Source organism: Rutidosis leptorrhynchoides, chromosome 3, assembly GCF_046630445.1.
Source record: "Rutidosis leptorrhynchoides isolate AG116_Rl617_1_P2 chromosome 3, CSIRO_AGI_Rlap_v1, whole genome shotgun sequence".
Taxonomy (NCBI): Eukaryota; Viridiplantae; Streptophyta; class Magnoliopsida; order Asterales; family Asteraceae; genus Rutidosis; species Rutidosis leptorrhynchoides.
Window position 1 is genome coordinate 536670159 of NC_092335.1, and position 17567 is coordinate 536687725.

The 17567-nt window shown below is 33.3% G+C and overlaps 1 protein-coding gene across 1 annotated transcript; it reads left to right on the forward strand.

Moving 5' to 3' along the window:
* Nucleotides 1–13039: 13039 nt before the first annotated feature.
* Nucleotides 13040–15817, forward strand: LOC139898429 (uncharacterized). Its single transcript, XM_071881161.1, has 3 exons — nucleotides 13040–13163; nucleotides 14254–14440; nucleotides 15400–15817. The coding sequence occupies exons 2-3, from the start codon at nucleotides 14259–14261 to the stop codon at nucleotides 15584–15586; spliced, it is 369 nt and encodes a 122-aa protein (XP_071737262.1). The 5' UTR covers nucleotides 13040–13163; nucleotides 14254–14258; the 3' UTR covers nucleotides 15587–15817.
* The last annotated feature ends 1750 nt before the right edge of the window (nucleotides 15818–17567 follow it).

The following is a 17567-nucleotide window of genomic DNA, read 5'->3' on the forward strand; positions in this document are numbered from 1 at the left end:
AGAATCTTCTTCCATGTCCAGAATAACAAAATCTACTGGAAATACTAAAGTACCAACTTTAACTAGCATGTTCTCCATTATCCCTCTAGGATATTTTACTGATCGATCGGCTAGTTGTATGCTTATTCTTGTTGGTTTCAATTCTCCAAGGTCTAGTTTAGCGTACAATGAATATGGCATTAAATTTATACTAGCACATAAGTCTGCCAATGCTTCTATTGAACTAAGACTACCCAGAAAACATGGAATTGTGAAACTTCCTAGATCTGATAATTTTTCTGGTATCCTATTCAACAGCACTGCAGAACAATTAGCATTCATAGTAACAGCCGAGAGTTCTTCCATTTTCTTTCTATTTGTGATTAGATCTTTCAGAAATTTAGCATATCTAGGCATTCCTGAAATTACATCAATGAAAGGAAGATTAACATTTATTTGTTTAAACATATCCAATAATTTGGATTGCTCGGCTTCAAGTCTCTCTTTTCTCATTTTACTCGGGTAAGAAAGTGGTGGTTAGTATGGTTTAACATAAGGTTTAGCCTTAACTGTGTTATCTTCATTAACCTTTTCAACTACCGGTTCTGTTTCCTTATCTTGCTCAGGTTGTGGTTCTTGTGGAGTAGGAATAGCTTCATCAGAAATTACAGGCATTTCAGGTGGTTTAAGTGTAATACCACTTCTTGTGGTAATGGCTTTAGCTGTTTCATTCCGGGGGTTAGCATTAGTATCACTAGGTAAACTTCCCAGTTTTCTTTCACCTATCAATCTTGCTAGGTTACTTACTTCTTGTTCCAGATTTTGAATAGAAGCTTGTTGATTTCTAAATGCTTGAGTATTTTGTTCATTGGTTTGTTTCTGAGATGTGAAAAACTGAGTTTGAGATTCAACTAACTTTGACATCATGTCTTCAAAATTTGGCTTTTTATCATCGGTTTGTGGTGGTTTATTTTAAAAATTAGGTCTTTGCTGGTTGTAAGTATTGTTGGATACTTGTTGATTACTTGGACCTTGTTGGTTGTTGTATGGAACATTTCGGTTATAATTCTGGTTTTGATTGTAGATTGGTCTTGGCGGTTGATAATTATTCTGATAATTATTTCCAGGCCTTTGGTTTATGTATGAAACATTCTCTCTTTGTTCCATTGTTAGTTCAATACTGAGACAATCTTGTGTCAAATGTGGTCCTCCACACTGCTCACAACTAATTCGTATTGAGTGAATATCCTTAGTCATCTTTTCCATTCGTCTCTCGACAGTATCTATCTTTGCAGAAATGGAATCTAAGTCATGGCTAGAATCGGCTCTAGCTGCTTTAGATGATCTAACGATATCTTTTTCTTGGTGCCACTCATGTGAGTGGGAAGCAGTGTTATCAATAATTTTGTAAGCATCAGTTGTTGTTTTCTTCATAATGGAACCACCAACTGCTATATCGATGTCTTTTCTTGTAGTGATGTCGCATCCTTGGTAGAATATTTGTACTATTTGACAAGTGTCTAAACCATGTTGCGGACATCCTCTTAATAACTTTCCAAATCTGGTCCACGCCTCATATAGAGTTTCGTTTGGCTTTTGTGTGAACTTAACAATTTCTCCTTGAAGTCTCACGGCTTTAGATGCCGGAAAGAATTGTTTAAGAAATTTTTTAACTAAAACATCCCATGTATCAATCGCCCCTTCAGGTAACGATTCCAACTAATCTTTGGCTTCTCCCTTTAAAGTCCAGGGAAATAATATGAGATATATCTGTTCATCCTCCACTTCTCGGATTTTAAATAGAGTGCAGATCCTATTAAATGTACGAAGATGTTCATTTGGATCTTCCTTCGGCGCACCACTTAATGTCTGGTTGAGTAATTGCGTGACCTTGGCCAGTGCGTTTAGCTCGCATTCGGTCTTCCATACTTAGAGGTTCCAGATTCTTCATAATTGAATTTGTTGAATCTGAATCACTATAGGATTCTGATTTAATGGTTGGTTCCTCAACAATCTCTGATTGAATGATTGGTGGTTCCGGAGGAAAGATTAGTGGTTCAGGATCTATGAATTATCCCTGAATATTCTCCGGATTCTCAATTGTGAGGTCGGGTTCAAAAAATGGATTATCAAAAATTTGAATTGGAGTACTTGGTCGACTGGATGACGATTCTAAATATAAATCAACGGCGACAATATTTGCTAGATGTCTTGATCGAGTTACAGGTGGTGAACGTACAAAAGGTGGTGAACGTTTTGCTCGGTGCATTCACTGAATATCCTATTAGTTATAAAAGATAAAAATTATTTAAGTTATCAAATTAATAGACTTTTCTGCTTTTGCCCACGTTTCGAATAGCCAATAGATGCAGCAGGGAGCCAGAACCCTTTAAATCGGAAGCTCACAACTCAGCCACTAACAAATCCAACTATTACTACGAAGTAGAAAATTTGGATGTCTATCAATTTAACCACTTAAAATAATTTTTTCGTTGAAATTTAAAGAAATTTTAGAGAAGAAATAAAAAATTCTAAGTCCTAAAACTAGAATGGCGAAAAATAAGAAAGAAAAAGAGCGCGTCGAAAAACGTCGAAAAATAAAAGGTCGAAAAATAATAGGCGTCGAAAAATAAAAATAAGAAAGTAGCGCGTCGAAACTTAGAAATGAACTAAAAACTAAGAATTAAAAGTTGCGTCTAAAAATATTAAAGCTTACAAGAAATTCTATATCCCAAATGGCAATAACTTAAAAAGGTACTAAAATATATAAAACGGTGTTGCAAAATTCTAAAGCACCTAAATCTTTGTCTAAAGAAAAAGCACTTAAGGGATTTTACGGCAAAGCCTAAAAATCTAGAAATAAAAATAACTATGGCAAAAACTATGGCTTAAAACTAAATACGAGCGAAAAGTACAAATATTACGCTAAAACAAATAAAAAGATACAAAATATAAAAATAAACTTAAAGTTGTAAAAAGTACAATTTTTATAAAAATATTATTTTTATATTATTTATTTTATAAAACTATTAATTTTATAATTAATAAATCTAAATAAAACTTAAATATACAAAATAAACTAAAACTAAATTAAATATTAAAATACACTAACCCTAATTAACTAAATAATTAATAATAATAAATATTTAAAACCTAACCCTAATCTGGTCGTCTGAGGTTTCAGACCTGTCCAGTCAACGTATTCTAGAGAAAATACCAACCGAGCATTAAAACGTATTCTAGAGAAAATCGTAGGATCAAATCCGAAGGAATGGTCCATGAAATTGGAGGATGCACTCTGGGCTTTTAGAAGAGCCTACAAAACTCCAATTGAAACCACACCTTTTAAACTCATTTACGAAAAAGCATGTCATCTTCCAGTAGAAATTGAACACAAAGCATTTTGGACTTTGAAGACATGTAATCTTGATTTACATGAAGCTGGACGTCTACGATTAAGTCAACTAAACGAATTAGAAGAATTGAGACATGAAGCATACGGAAATTCGTTAATCTATAAAGAAAGAACGAAGAAATGGCATGATAAAAGAATCAGAAGTTCAAAAGAATTTAAAGAAGGAGACATAGTTCTTCTTTTCAATTCACGATTCAAGCTATTTCCTGGAAAATTGAAATCAAGATGGTCTGGACCATTCATAGTCAAAAGAGTTTTCCCTTACGGAACAATAGAGTTAATAAATTCAAATGGGATTGAATTTAAAGTTAATGGTCACAGAGTTAAACATTACATACATGGTCCGATGGAAGTTGATAACGAAGTTAATCACAATTTCAACACCACATCTAACTAAGTGTGGGGAGGTTCGAATCTTTTTAGGGTAACATGTATTTCTGTTAGAGTTAGATTTTCTGTTTTCGTGTAGTTCTCGAAAATGGAACCCGAATGGTCTTTCCCTAGCAGACCCTAAAGAACTAGTCTTCTCCCCCCATTCTGAATTTTTATTTTTTTTAGGTTTTACGAGATGAAGACTTCCTGTGACCTAAACCATGGTCTAATGCTACACGCTTTGATCACTAAACGTAATAATGACACCCTTCCAAGTGAATTGGTATCATTAATCAGAGGTAAATTGGACGGAGTAAGAAAAGAATCCAGGAACGAAAATAATAAGTTACAGTTTGGTAAATGAAAATCAAAATCCGCAGCGAAAAGAAGAGCATGACACCTTGAAAGATGTCAAAAATGCGGAAAATGGTCACACGAAGGAAAATGATCGACGAATCAGACATATTCCAATACCGAATTCGTTACTTTATGCAGAGATGGACCGTTCATATGTTTCGAAGAAAAAACGTTGAATGCTCGAGGTTACGCCTATGTAGCTATGAAAAACCAATTAGTCCGACTATCTTATGAGTGGGCTAAAGCAGGTCACTAAGAATTCTATTTCACAGGTAAGTATGTACAGTTTTTATTTTTATTTTTATTGCTTTGAACCTTTTGATAATAAACGCTAAATCGTTCGCTATAAAGTATTAAATTGGTATTCAATAAAATTAGGTTTTGCGACCGAAATTATTGATGTCATACAAAAATTTATTACATCACTGCGAAATTTACCGTTTATTCTTAAGGTATAAATATCTTTAATCAATCAACCCAAAATATTTCAGAAATTCGTCAGGAGTAAAACTAGGTAATATAGCCGAAATTACTTTACCGAAAAGAGGGGCGTATATTTTTGATAATATTTGATTGATTAAAGTGGGATAAAAAACCAACAAGATTTTTAATTTTTAATTTTACTATGTTTTTAAATTTAATATATAAATATTAAATTAATATTGTAAAACTTTTAAAATCAATATATTTAAGTTTGTAAATATTTGAAAAAATTTATGTTTTTAATATAAGTTTGTATGTATAAAAACAAAATTATAATATAAGTTTGGTGTGAATTTAAAAACAAAAATTTACTTTATTTCGCTAAGTTAAAAATATGATTTTTAAAATTCGTCGTAAGTTGAAGACTAGGTCATTGAACCGAAATTGCTTTACCCAAGAGAGGGACGAGAACTTTTATTATCATTATTTTTAATCTTGTTGAATTAAAGTATGCCAAAAACATTAAAAAACCAAAAAAAAAAAAAATCTTTACTTTTAAAACAACGCTTAAAAATGACAAATTTTAAAATTTTGTTGAGGGACGGACTAGGACATCGTTCCGAAAAGCCCTCATCCTAAAAAGAAACAAATTTTTAAAATTTAATTTAATTATATGTTTTAAAAAAAAGTGTAAGGTTTTATAAAATAAAAAAAAAATACAGAACCTCATGCGATCGCATGGGGTTTAGCCTGTAACCTCATGCGATCGCATGAGGCAGGATAACTGGCCAGAAACAAAAGCCAGCGAGAGCTGCTCTCTGTCTCACACTTTACACACACAGCATACACGAACACACACACATATACACTCCTAAAATCACCATTTTTCACCTAAATTTCACCAAATTTCATCATACAATCCGCTATAATCATGCCTAGGTTCGTATTCTTCAACAAAAAGGTAAAAATTACACCCCTAAACTCTAAAATTTCTTAGTTTTTGTGATAATTACCAATATTTTACCTAATGCAATTTTGTTAATTTCTAGTGTAATTAGAGTTAAATTGTTAGTATTTTATGCATGTATAACCTAGATTGATGCTATTTAACATGATTTGAAGCCAAAAACTTCAAAATTTTTAGAAATCTTGGGTTTGTGTTCTTGAGCAATTTGGGGCTTTTTGATATAAACAGGTTATGGCCGATTTTTGTCATGAATTATTGCTAAATTAAGTAGTGTAACATGTTTAGGTAGCTAAATGATCCAAACTTTATCCTAAACATGATTTTTGAAGATTAAAGTGGACTTTTTAGGTACAAAATTCATGAACTTGATTAATTTGATATAATTGCCATTTGAGACTTGTTTAATTGCTAGTAAAGGTTGTTTTAACATGTTATTTAAGTTAAATGCTTATGAACTTTATATACATTTTCATATGTGCTTATTTGAAAAAGTGTAGAATTGTAAAAAATGTGAAAATGTGTATAAGTTTAATTTTGATTGAACATGTTATTGTGGTTAATTTAAATTGTTATTTTGCTAACACTAATGCATATTTGGATGCACAAATTTTGTGTTTAATGTGTTTTGCAGAAAACCGATACTGCTGGTGCTTCATCATCATCTAGACAACCACAACAGGAACCTGAACCAGAATATGAGCCGCAATACGAGCCAGAACCCGAACAAGAACCACAACAGGAACAACAACATCAGCCTGATCAACATATACCTTATTATGATCCGCTACAGTTTGTTAATGAATTCATAGTAGTTCCGATGCATCCGCCAGTAGAATACCCAACGATTCCTGAACATACATTGCATCCTAATCTGAGATTCGATAGAAGCTGGAGAGATTACCTGGCATATCAAAGTAATAAATTCAAATTAGTAACGAAATATGTAGAGGTTCCTAGGGTAATTGATTGGGATCCTTTGGAAAGGGTCCAACTAGCTGACCGTGTTAGACTGCTACTGATTCAAAGGTATGGCAGTTCTTCTTTTACCGATTGAGAACGTCTATTCACCATTCGTAGACCTGTATATAAGGAATGGTGTGTTGAGCTGATGAGTACTATAGCATTAAATGTAGATGTAGATAGATTAGATGATAGAAGTTTTCTTAGATTTATACTTGGCCGTAGGATGTACAGGATGTCCATGCTGGACATGGCCAGGGCTTTGCAGATATATACGCCCGCTGAATTGCTACTACCCGATTGTATGAATTTGATTTATCGTGGTGAAAGGGTAGATAGGAATTTTGACGCGAACGCCGTCTGGAGGCGTATGTCAGATTATAATGTTTTTGGGCGGGCAGGAACACATACCTACTTACATATTAACAGAGCTGAGCTTCGTATAATTCATAGATTTTTGGCTAACTCGATTACACAGAGAGGTCACAATAAGGAAAAATTGACCTTACATGATTTATTTTACCTAAAGTGTATTCTAGACCCAAGAGGCTTTGTTAATATCCCTTACTGTGTTGGTTTTTATTTGTCTATGATGGTGGAAGGAATACAGGAAGGGGGGATAATTGGAGGAGGTATTTTTGTTACTCTCATTGGAGAGTATTTTGGTGTAGATAAGGAACAAGGGGGTCCACTTTTGGAATGTAGGGAACAGGTTGAGCTTTTAGGATTGAGGGTTTATGCGGGTGCTAAGGTATTGAAGAGTAGACGCAACCAGGCAATACCCTATGAAGGTAGTCATCCACAGGTAGAGAGAGGATCAGACGAGGAAATGGAGGAAGAGGATGACATTAGGGATGTCATTCGGGAGGCTATGACTGATGTCTACCAGCGTGTAGATAAGGTAGACATGACAAACGCGGAGAGATTTCGTCGGATGGAGCAGTGGCAAGCCCGGAATGATTACGAGCATTCCAGACAACGACAGCATGATAGATGGGACTATTATCTGCGTCAGATTATGAGCCGGCTGTCACATCAGGATCACTACGTTCCGACCCGACCAGCTTACTATCCTCCACACCAGCCCGAGATAAGACCACCATATACTCTCTACGACCCTAACCAGGCCTACCAGTACACCTATCACCAACCATGGAACCCGGACGACGCCATGAACTGGAACCCCTATCCAGATTGATTTAGTTCCGGTTGGTAATTTATATGATTTTTAATTTTTATTATTTCTGTTTATTTATGTTTAAACACATTATATTATGATACTTTTATTGTAATGTTTAATATTTTTATTTGTTGTACTAATGTTTCATATTTGATTTGAAAGTGGGATTTTAAGTCCCATTTCAAATTACCATGCATGTTTATATTTGTATGTATGTATATTGTCAATTGTACACAACAGGGTAAAACAGCGCATTTTCAAAGACTGGCATTAAGTTCAGCAAAAGCTAATACTTTTGACGACAAAACAAAAAACAAATGTGATGTAACAACAAGACGGAATGAACAAATGATTTATCATTCAACAAACAAACGCCAATATGTTTGGAAACTTTGGTAAAATTTAATCATTTTTCTACGCTAATCACCCTCAATAATTTAAATTGTTACTGATTTCTTGCAAATGAGGGCATTGCAAGATCTTTGGTAAAAACTAATACTATTTCATATACCCCTCGCATAACATCAAGTATTGATGTTATGCGAGGGGTATATGAAATAGTATTAATTTTTACAACGAAATACTATTAAATACAATACAATTTTACACAAGATATTTATTTATTTATAGAATGGATATACCTAAACCTTGCTACAACATTTATAGGCAGTGTACCTAATCGTACAGTAGTGTAGTTTTTAGTAAGTCCGGTTCGTTCCACATGGATCTTTAAACAAGCTTAACGCTATATTTTTAAAAACTATATTTGTAAAAATACAAAAATATATATAAGTAGTATTATTATTATAAAAAAGGGGTTTTTACCGTTTAATGACCGGTTTGTCGATTTTAAAACTTTAGTCGCAGTTAAAACTTAATGTAAAATATTAAAAATAAATATAACTTAATTTAAAGCGTAAAGTAAATTACGATAATGAAATTGCGATAAATAAAAGTGCGATAAAATAAAATTGCGATAATTAAAGAGTACGATAATTAAAAATGCAATTAAATACAATGACAATAAGTAAAAGTGCGATAATTAAAAGTGCAATTAAATATGAAATATATAAATTATGCTTATTTAAACTTCCGTAATCATGATGTTCGACGTGTTGATTTTAGTTTATTCCCATGGGTTAATTGTCCTTTGTCCTGGATTATTCAATATGTCCATAAGGATTTGTCCATAATAGTCCATCAGTCATAATCATAAAATGCGAAAGTCTTCGTCAAATTATTCTTATTCTCGAAGTCAAATATTCCAACTAATTGGGGATTCGAATTGTATCAAGGTCTTAATACTTTGTCTAATGAATACACCAGGTTATCGACTGCGTGTAAACCAAGGTTTTACTACTTTGTTAACAATTACACCAATTACCCTTGAATGTAATCCACCCCTGTTTCAACAAGTCTATTAACTATTAATCCAGTTCCGTGTCCGGTAAAATGAACAATTATTGGTATTTATAGATATCCCGCCCACCGTGCCCAGTCAAGCGTATGTGGTTATATATAAATACGTCAAATTATAAGTCTATATATTAAATTAACGAGGTATCGTGTAGTTAATATAAAGCCCATTAATAGCCCATAGTCTAATTTCCACAAGTGTCGTTCTTTTATCCAAACCCCAATTATGGTACAAAGCCCAATTACCCAATTTTAATATTTAGCCCAACATCACGATTATTTCGGCATTAAATAAGCATAATAATAACTTAGCTACGAGACATTAATTTAAAAATAACATTAACCATAACTTACAGTGATTAAAAATAGCGTAGCGTTACACGGACAGAATTTCGACTTACACCCTTACAACATTTGCTAACATACCCTTATTATTAGAATTTAAAATTAAAATTAAAATTAAAATTAAAATATAATATATATATATATATATATATATATATATATATATATATATATATATATATATATATATATATATATATATCTTTACGTATATGAATGAGAAGAGAAAAAGATAGATAAAATCATCACCAAACTGCGAAATTTATAGGACCTGGGCTGAAAAAGTGTGCCATGCGATCGCATGGCTTTTGTGCCTCCAGGCCATGCGATCGCATGGGGGTAGGTACCAGCTCACATTTTTTTTGTTTTCAAGCTTGTCGACGTTTTAATAAATAAATATAATATATAAATAATTATAAGAATTATTTAAATATTATATTATATTTATGTGCATAGTTGACTTGTAATTTTTAGTCCGTTGCGTCGAGCGTTGAGAGTTGACTCTGGTCCCGGTTCCGGTTTTTCGAACGTCCTTGCGTACAATTTAATATCTTGTATTTTGCGTTTCGCGTCTTGTACTCTTGTAATTTGGAGACGTTTCTCATCAATAATTTGAACCACTTTGATTGTACTTTGTACTTTTGAGCTTTTTGGTCGTTTGCTTCTTCAATTCGTCGAATCTGTCTTTTGTCTTCACCTTTTATTATTTAAACGAATATCACTTGTAAATAGAACAGTTGCAACTAAAAGCTTGTCTTTCTTGAGAGATAATGCTATTAAATATATGTTCGTTTTTAGCATTATCAGTAGTGTGAACTCAAACTCAAAACTACAATCCGAATCAACTGAAACTACACATTTAGCCATGGCTTTTAGTATATAAGGGTAATAATTAAAAAATATAAATTTAATTTTTACTATTTTTATTATATATTAATTAATATAGGAAATTTTTTCAACAAATATACTTCCTTTTTTTTACGGTGAATATATATATATATATATATATATATATATATATATATATATATATATATATATATATATATATATATATATATATATATATATATATATATATATAAATCAAAAAGATCCGGTGGTACACAAAAACGACAATATTGAAAGGTCTCGTTATAATCGCCCAACAAAATAGACTATAACATTAATAGAGAGCGAACACATTGAAAGTAAAATACATTACAAGACCACCAAACCTAAATCTAAAACTATATAAAACCGATCACGTATCTAACACCCCGATCACCACAACTCGAAAGCCGCAAAAAAAATGAACACCGGGTACTCCAGTAGCACCTAACCCGAGGCCTGCAAATCAAAATAACCTCTCGCACCCGAAGAACCACATAACTACTCCTAACCAGAGAACCACAGACTCTTCGAGTAAGATCAAATCCCCGTTCGAGCGGATAAAATGACCCCGAGAGAACAACTTCAAAAAAATCAATTTTCCGAGGTCATCAAAGTCAACACACTACGGGAAAGGTATAAACACTACAGCGGAACAGCAATCGAACAGTGCAAATCACGAAGTCAAACCAATAGAGACTAGGCTACTTCCTATATTTTAATATTTATTAAGCATTAAAAAAACAAAAAGAAAAAAACATGGAACCACAAATGACCTATCCATGTTGTCCCAACTAAAACGATTTATTATACTCAATTTAAAACGACGTTAGCAATGAGCGTGAGTCTAGCTCGAGCAGTTGACGGATTGTGACGACATTTAACGCATCGTCATCCAGATGCGTTAGTCACAAAATTGACGAGAAATGGAGGTGTGAAATCGTGAACAACCAACCAGATTTTACCCTCAATTTAATAAATATATATTTTTATTATTAATTTATTTTTTCTCACTCAACTTTCTATTCGATTTTATCACGTCACCATAAAAATATTTGACACAAAAATTTGACCTTTTAAGTTAATGAATTTCAAATACAGTCATAGTTAATAACTCATTTTCTCACAAAGAAAATGTACAGTTTGTCTCTAACATCGCAGTGAGGGTTAATAATATTCTTAAAAAAATTGTAGTATGTTTTTATAGGCAACTTTTTTATACAAACAAAACTTGAAAACGGATTTAACAATTCAAATATCTAATAACTGATTTCTATTGAAAAAAAAGTTAAAATTTTTCTAATAACAATTTTAAAAATATCGTTTGGTTAAGTTACATAACATATTCTATTTAGCTATTATTTACATAATTAAAAGTTTAAATTAATAATAATTATAATTATAGATTTGTTCAATTAATAATTAAATATTCCCATTAATCCAAAAAGATTAAGGGATATGTATATTGTGTTTTAATTAGGAGTTTGTCATTTAATTTTTTAGAGCTTTTTGGAGTTTAACTTATAACTTTTACAAATCCATGCTCATATCAGTGAACCAAAGCAGCATAAGTGAAACATAAAAAAAATAAATTAACACCATCACGGCTTTTTACTCCCTTTTACAAAAGGACCATATGCAATGTTATGTTGACTTCCTGTGACAAAAACTCATATAACTGAAATATCAATTGCAATCAACTATAGAAGAACCAAGAGACTAAAAAACTCATAAAAATTACAAATTTAAATTTGAACGATACAAATCTTTGTTGTCTTGAACGATGAAGCACTAATTGTGTACATCAATCACAATCAAAAAACCTAACGATGGCAACAACGGTGTTATTATTACTGCCCGACGGCATGGATGGGGCTGCCACAATTATTAAACAAAAAGGGCAGCTAACAGATTTCAAACCCTAAATAAGCAGATGATTGAATCGCTATCTATGTACATCGATCGCGACGAACGAAGCAATAAGGGATTAGGGTTTCTCGTATATACATCGACCGCAACCAATTGAAGTGGTACCTTTGTACATCAATCGCAACCAACGAAGGAAACTATATGTGTGTAGGTCAATCGCGATGTCGGTTAAAGATTTCTGCTGCTGTTTTGCCCGTTGAGTTGTCAAAGATGGCGACGTTGTGTGTTTCTTTGTGGGAAAGGATGGATTAAGAAGGTGCTGGAAGGGTAGAAGGCTTTTAAGGAGAAAGGGAAATATCGTTTTGGAGTGGTGTAGTGTAGGGGACGACAGATTAGGGAGAGGGCGACATTGGTGTGTTGCTTTGTGGGAGTGGATGTGTTAAGAAGGTGCTCGAAGGGTAAAAGGTTTTAAAGGAGAAAGGGAAATGTCGTTTTGGAGGGGTGTAGTGTAGGGGACGACAGATTAGAGCGAGACTTTTAGTAGGTAAAGGTTAATAGTGTAGGGGACGACAGATTAGGGAGAGGGCGACATTGGTGTGTTGCTTTGTGGGAGTGGATGTGTTAAAAGGTGCTCGAAGGGTAAAAGGTTTTAAAGGAGAAAGAGAAATGTCGTTTTGGAGGGGTGTAGTGTAGGGGACGACAGATTAGAGCGAGACTTTTAGTAGGTTAATGTTAATGTTAATGTTAATGTTAATTATGAAAAAGATGATAGTTAATAAAAAGTTTTGTTTTATTACAAAAAAGGTTACACTTTATAAACAGATCAAAAAAATTAGATTAGATTTTTTATAAATAAATATAGATCACATTCCCCGGCCCCAAGAAACACACACTATAGACTCATCATCTCATCGAAGTCCAAAGATTTTCTCCTTCTGAACAAATTCCGATCGGCAAGAGAGGCCAAACGCTCCAAATCTCATCATTTCGTTTGATTTCATAAATTTAGGGTAACGAATTCTTTTCTTTTTTCTTCATCTCACATCTTTAATCTTTATATATATGTACTTTAATAATCCCTTTTCAATTTAGCGTTTTTCTTAATTCAAATTGCTTAGATCTTGTTATATTGATATATCAATATCAATTGCTCATTATGTACTATAGTGATTCTTTGATTTATAAAGTTTTAATTTTTATTGGTTGTTTCAGATGGGTTTGTTGGCGGCTTCGTGTTCCCATTTTAGGGTTTTATTTCCTGTCAAGTTCCATTGCAAATTTTCAAATTATCTTTTTGAATTGGGCTAGGTTTAATTTTATAAACGTTGTATTTGAAGAAGTTGACTAATTTTTATTTCAGTGTTACTATGCAACTTATATTTATAATGATGTGTTGCAATGCTTGTAAGGGTTTGTTTATCAGATATAGATAAGAATATATGATAATCACAGTTGATAATATGCATTCACAGTCAAGAATACTTTTTGATCAAGGTGGCTGTTTGGATGAAAAAAAAAAAATTCATACTTTTACATCATGTGAAAATAAATATTTTCTATGATCTTGTTTCATTTTTCGAGTTTGTATACAGAACATAAAGTCAGTAAAGACAATCTATAGAAGAGAAATAAGATATTTGTCCTCATCAACTTGTGGATGTGCTTTAACTCATATTTGGAACAATGTTCGTATGGAGTATATTTGGAACATATATAGCTATAACAATATTTTATAAAAATACAGATGTGATAGTGCTGGTTGTGATGGTAGAGACATTATGCTATATGTAAATAGTGTAGTAATTTAGTCTAAATTGTCATTGTTATTATTTGTTTAAAGTAAACTTTTTGTTTCTATGTGACATGGTTTCTTATTTCATCAACACATATTTACTTGTGTCACCCTTTTGCTTCTCATGTAAATTTTTTTATCTTACTAATTTGATCCGATAGATATAACACATAACCAGTTTGATTTAACTTGTTATCCAAATGATTGAAGTTATCATTATTAATAATTAACCATTTTCATGTTGTGTGTTTGTTAGTTTTATTCTTACGTGTTATTATTCTCGATTTGCTGATAAGATTTAACTGCAGATAAAATGGCGGCACAACTAAAGCAATTGCAATCTAAGGCAACACTTGCTTCACAGTTTTTGTCCAAGAATGGAACCACGTATTACAAGCAATTGTTGGAGCAGAACAAAAACTACATTCAGGACCCACCCACTGTTGAAAAATGCAGCGAGTTGTCCAAACAGTTGTTCTACACTCGTCTTGCCAGGTTAATTATCTCGACCTCTTATCTTGTATTGTGTTCATTTTTTCATCAAAGACTGTAATTTAGCCATGTTCTCTCTGGTGTTACTATATATCAATATATATCAATAAGTAAATAATTAAACTTGTCTGTACTACTTAATTTAGGTCGCCAGTGTCTATGATTTTGTTGCTGTTAGAAACCATGCTAACAAATCATAGGAAGTAAAAGTTATATTTGCACTATGGACATGGCATACAAAAGTTGTTCAAGGAGTAATTAACTCACGTTATTATTTGGAAGTGGTACATTTTGTTACAAAATAAAAATATATTTTACCATTAGGTTGCATTTTTATGAATGTACTGTAGGATCGATTATAGGTCCATCAACATGTCTTGTATATAAGCTCATGAGTTCCCATGCACTTGTACGTATCACATAACGTGGCTTTTTATCCCTCGCCCCTGTTCAACCCCATTTCGACTCATCCCGGACCCCGACGTCCCCGGCCACGTCCACAATCATCTCGGTTTGAACACCCGCTGCCACATTGATTACGCTCGTGCCACCCCGGTCCGATACCATTTGTAGGATTGATTTTAGGTCCACCAACATGTCCTGTATATAAGCTCATGAGTTCCCTAGTACTTTAAAACCAATTGGTGATTAAGGGAGGTTCCCTTAAGCTTGTATACACAAGTTATGTTCCTTCAGTTTCCTTTGTGGACACAAACTGATTAGCTTCAACATGTACTGTGTAAGTTATTAGGATGGAACAACACTTTTTTTTTACTCGGATCAAGTTATTACACATCTGATTCAAAACATTTCTCAAACCACCCGACTTACTTATTTTGCTGCTTCTTCTACACATTCTGTAGCTATGTTATTGGGCAATTTGGTGATTTGCAATTGAAGTTTTTGGACCACATGTGCAAGTTTATTAATTTTTATTAATTTTTTTTTCTTTTATTTTGCAGTATTCCTGGCCGCAACGAAGCATTCTGGAAGGAAGTTGAGCATGTGAAAGGACTATGGAAAAATAAGAAAGATTTGCATGTTGAACAGGTAGGGATTGCAGCTTTGTTTGGGCTCGAATGCTTTGCATGGTATTGTGCTGGTGAGATCGTTGGAAGGGGTTTCACATTTACCGGTTATTATGTCTGAGTTTGCAATTTATAAAAACTTGTTTTAGGAAGAGAAAAATGCAAGGCTTTTTGCCGATGTTCTTCGCAAGATTGTGATTGCGAATTTTTATAATGATGACATTTTTTTTTTTTTTTTAGAAATTTTGAAGCTGAGAGAACACTTGAAAGTTGGAAAATAATCTGCATCACTTGATTACCTGATCTGTGTAATGACTTATTAGTTTTATAAGCTTTCATTGCTTTTGCTTTATTGCAAGAGTGTTAATTAATGTCACTTTTCATCTATAATATAATCATTACAAGATTATGATCTTGTTAAATTTGGGTTCTAGTCCTTTTCAATACTCTGATGAACGAAGATGGAACCACCACTTATGTAATTTAATGCTGGTATATACTCCATATAACAAGCTTGTGAAACTCGCACTATTTGTCTATATATGTTGATGTAATCGTAAACGAATTTTTCTTGTTAACTCTACTCGAATATTCCAATTCTCAGAGTTCATCAAATATATTTGAGTCCGTGTTCTTTTGTTTGCCTCAAGGTTTATGTCGTTTTCTAGATGGTTTTTAATCTTTTCGTATTTGGTTACCCTCTTGTAGTGATTTGGATTGTTTTGTCACTTTATTTCGTTTGGCTCCTTTGCCTTTTGTTATTGTTGTGAGCTCTTGTTAAGTTTGTTTAGTTGATTACGTATGCTTTTTAATGGTGCCTCTTATGGTTACACGCATAAAAAGATCATTTCAAGATGAAGAAGACACTTAAAAGGCATAAAAAACACTAAAAGGCATTTTTAGAGACAATAAGTTTTGAGTTTTCCGTCAAGAAGAACATAATATATTACAAGTCAAGCCGCCCAACATTTTGCGTAAGCCTTGAAGGCTGCTTTTATTCTTAAGTCCTAGAAAGAACACGTGAGCAACACACATGCAACGTCATCATAAACACAAAGTCGGTTACACATTTTTCGCATAAATCAACCATTGACAGCGTGACACGTGTATCCGGACAGTACGGAGCACTCACGCCTATAAATAGGCCATCTAGGCCATCACTTTTTGGACGCTTGGACTTGTGGCAGAGGACACACTTTCTCTCTCACATAATACTTTCTCACTCTAGAACTTGAAGACTTAGCCGCAAAGCGCTAGACGAACTAACTCTCAATTTGGTTCCGTAATATTGATAAAGCCACCCAACGGTTTTAGACTGTGATCCGGGTCTGAAAGGATCCGTCCTGAGGGTAAACATAAATCGGCAATCCGCTCCATCATGCTAAGTAGTTCTAGTCTTGTAATGATACTTATAAGCCGCTGGCCAGGAATACGTATCAACATATGACGCCATCCGTTTCAAAGAAGAACAAAGCGTGTTAGAATTATAAGAAAAAGGAAAAGAGATAATCCATGTTGAAATAAACATGATTCACAAATGGGGAGTAGGACAACGCAGAAAGGCATGAGTGTTAGAAGAATAGAAACAATAATTAATAGCATTCCCTTCGTTGTTTAATACCAATTCGTGGGTTGATCCAGTAGCTATAGTGGCTCGAATAGCAGATTGTAGTGTAGGCGTCATATACACAGACACGGGGTGTGAACACTGTTTTGTTCAATTCCCGGAGCGTGTAAGAAGAATTATAAAAGAATCATTAATATGTTAGCAAGTTTTACAAGTGAGTCGTTGAAGGAAATAGAGAATAGATTCGAGACATACCCGAAACTAGTAGCGGAAGCAGAAGATCGTCGTTTAGATCACCGTTCGGGGAAAGCAATCACAAACGGAAAGCTATCATTGTTCACAACCTAAAATTCCGTTATCTTATTTGCCTCGAATATACACGAACAAGACAAGAACAATGTCTTGTCTCTAACTCTCTCTAAATTGTTAAGTGCGTGCAATTTCTTGTACCACTTTGTGCATGCACACCATTTGTACATTATATAGTAGTCATATGGTAAACACCAAGGATAATGAAGGGTTTACATTAATTATT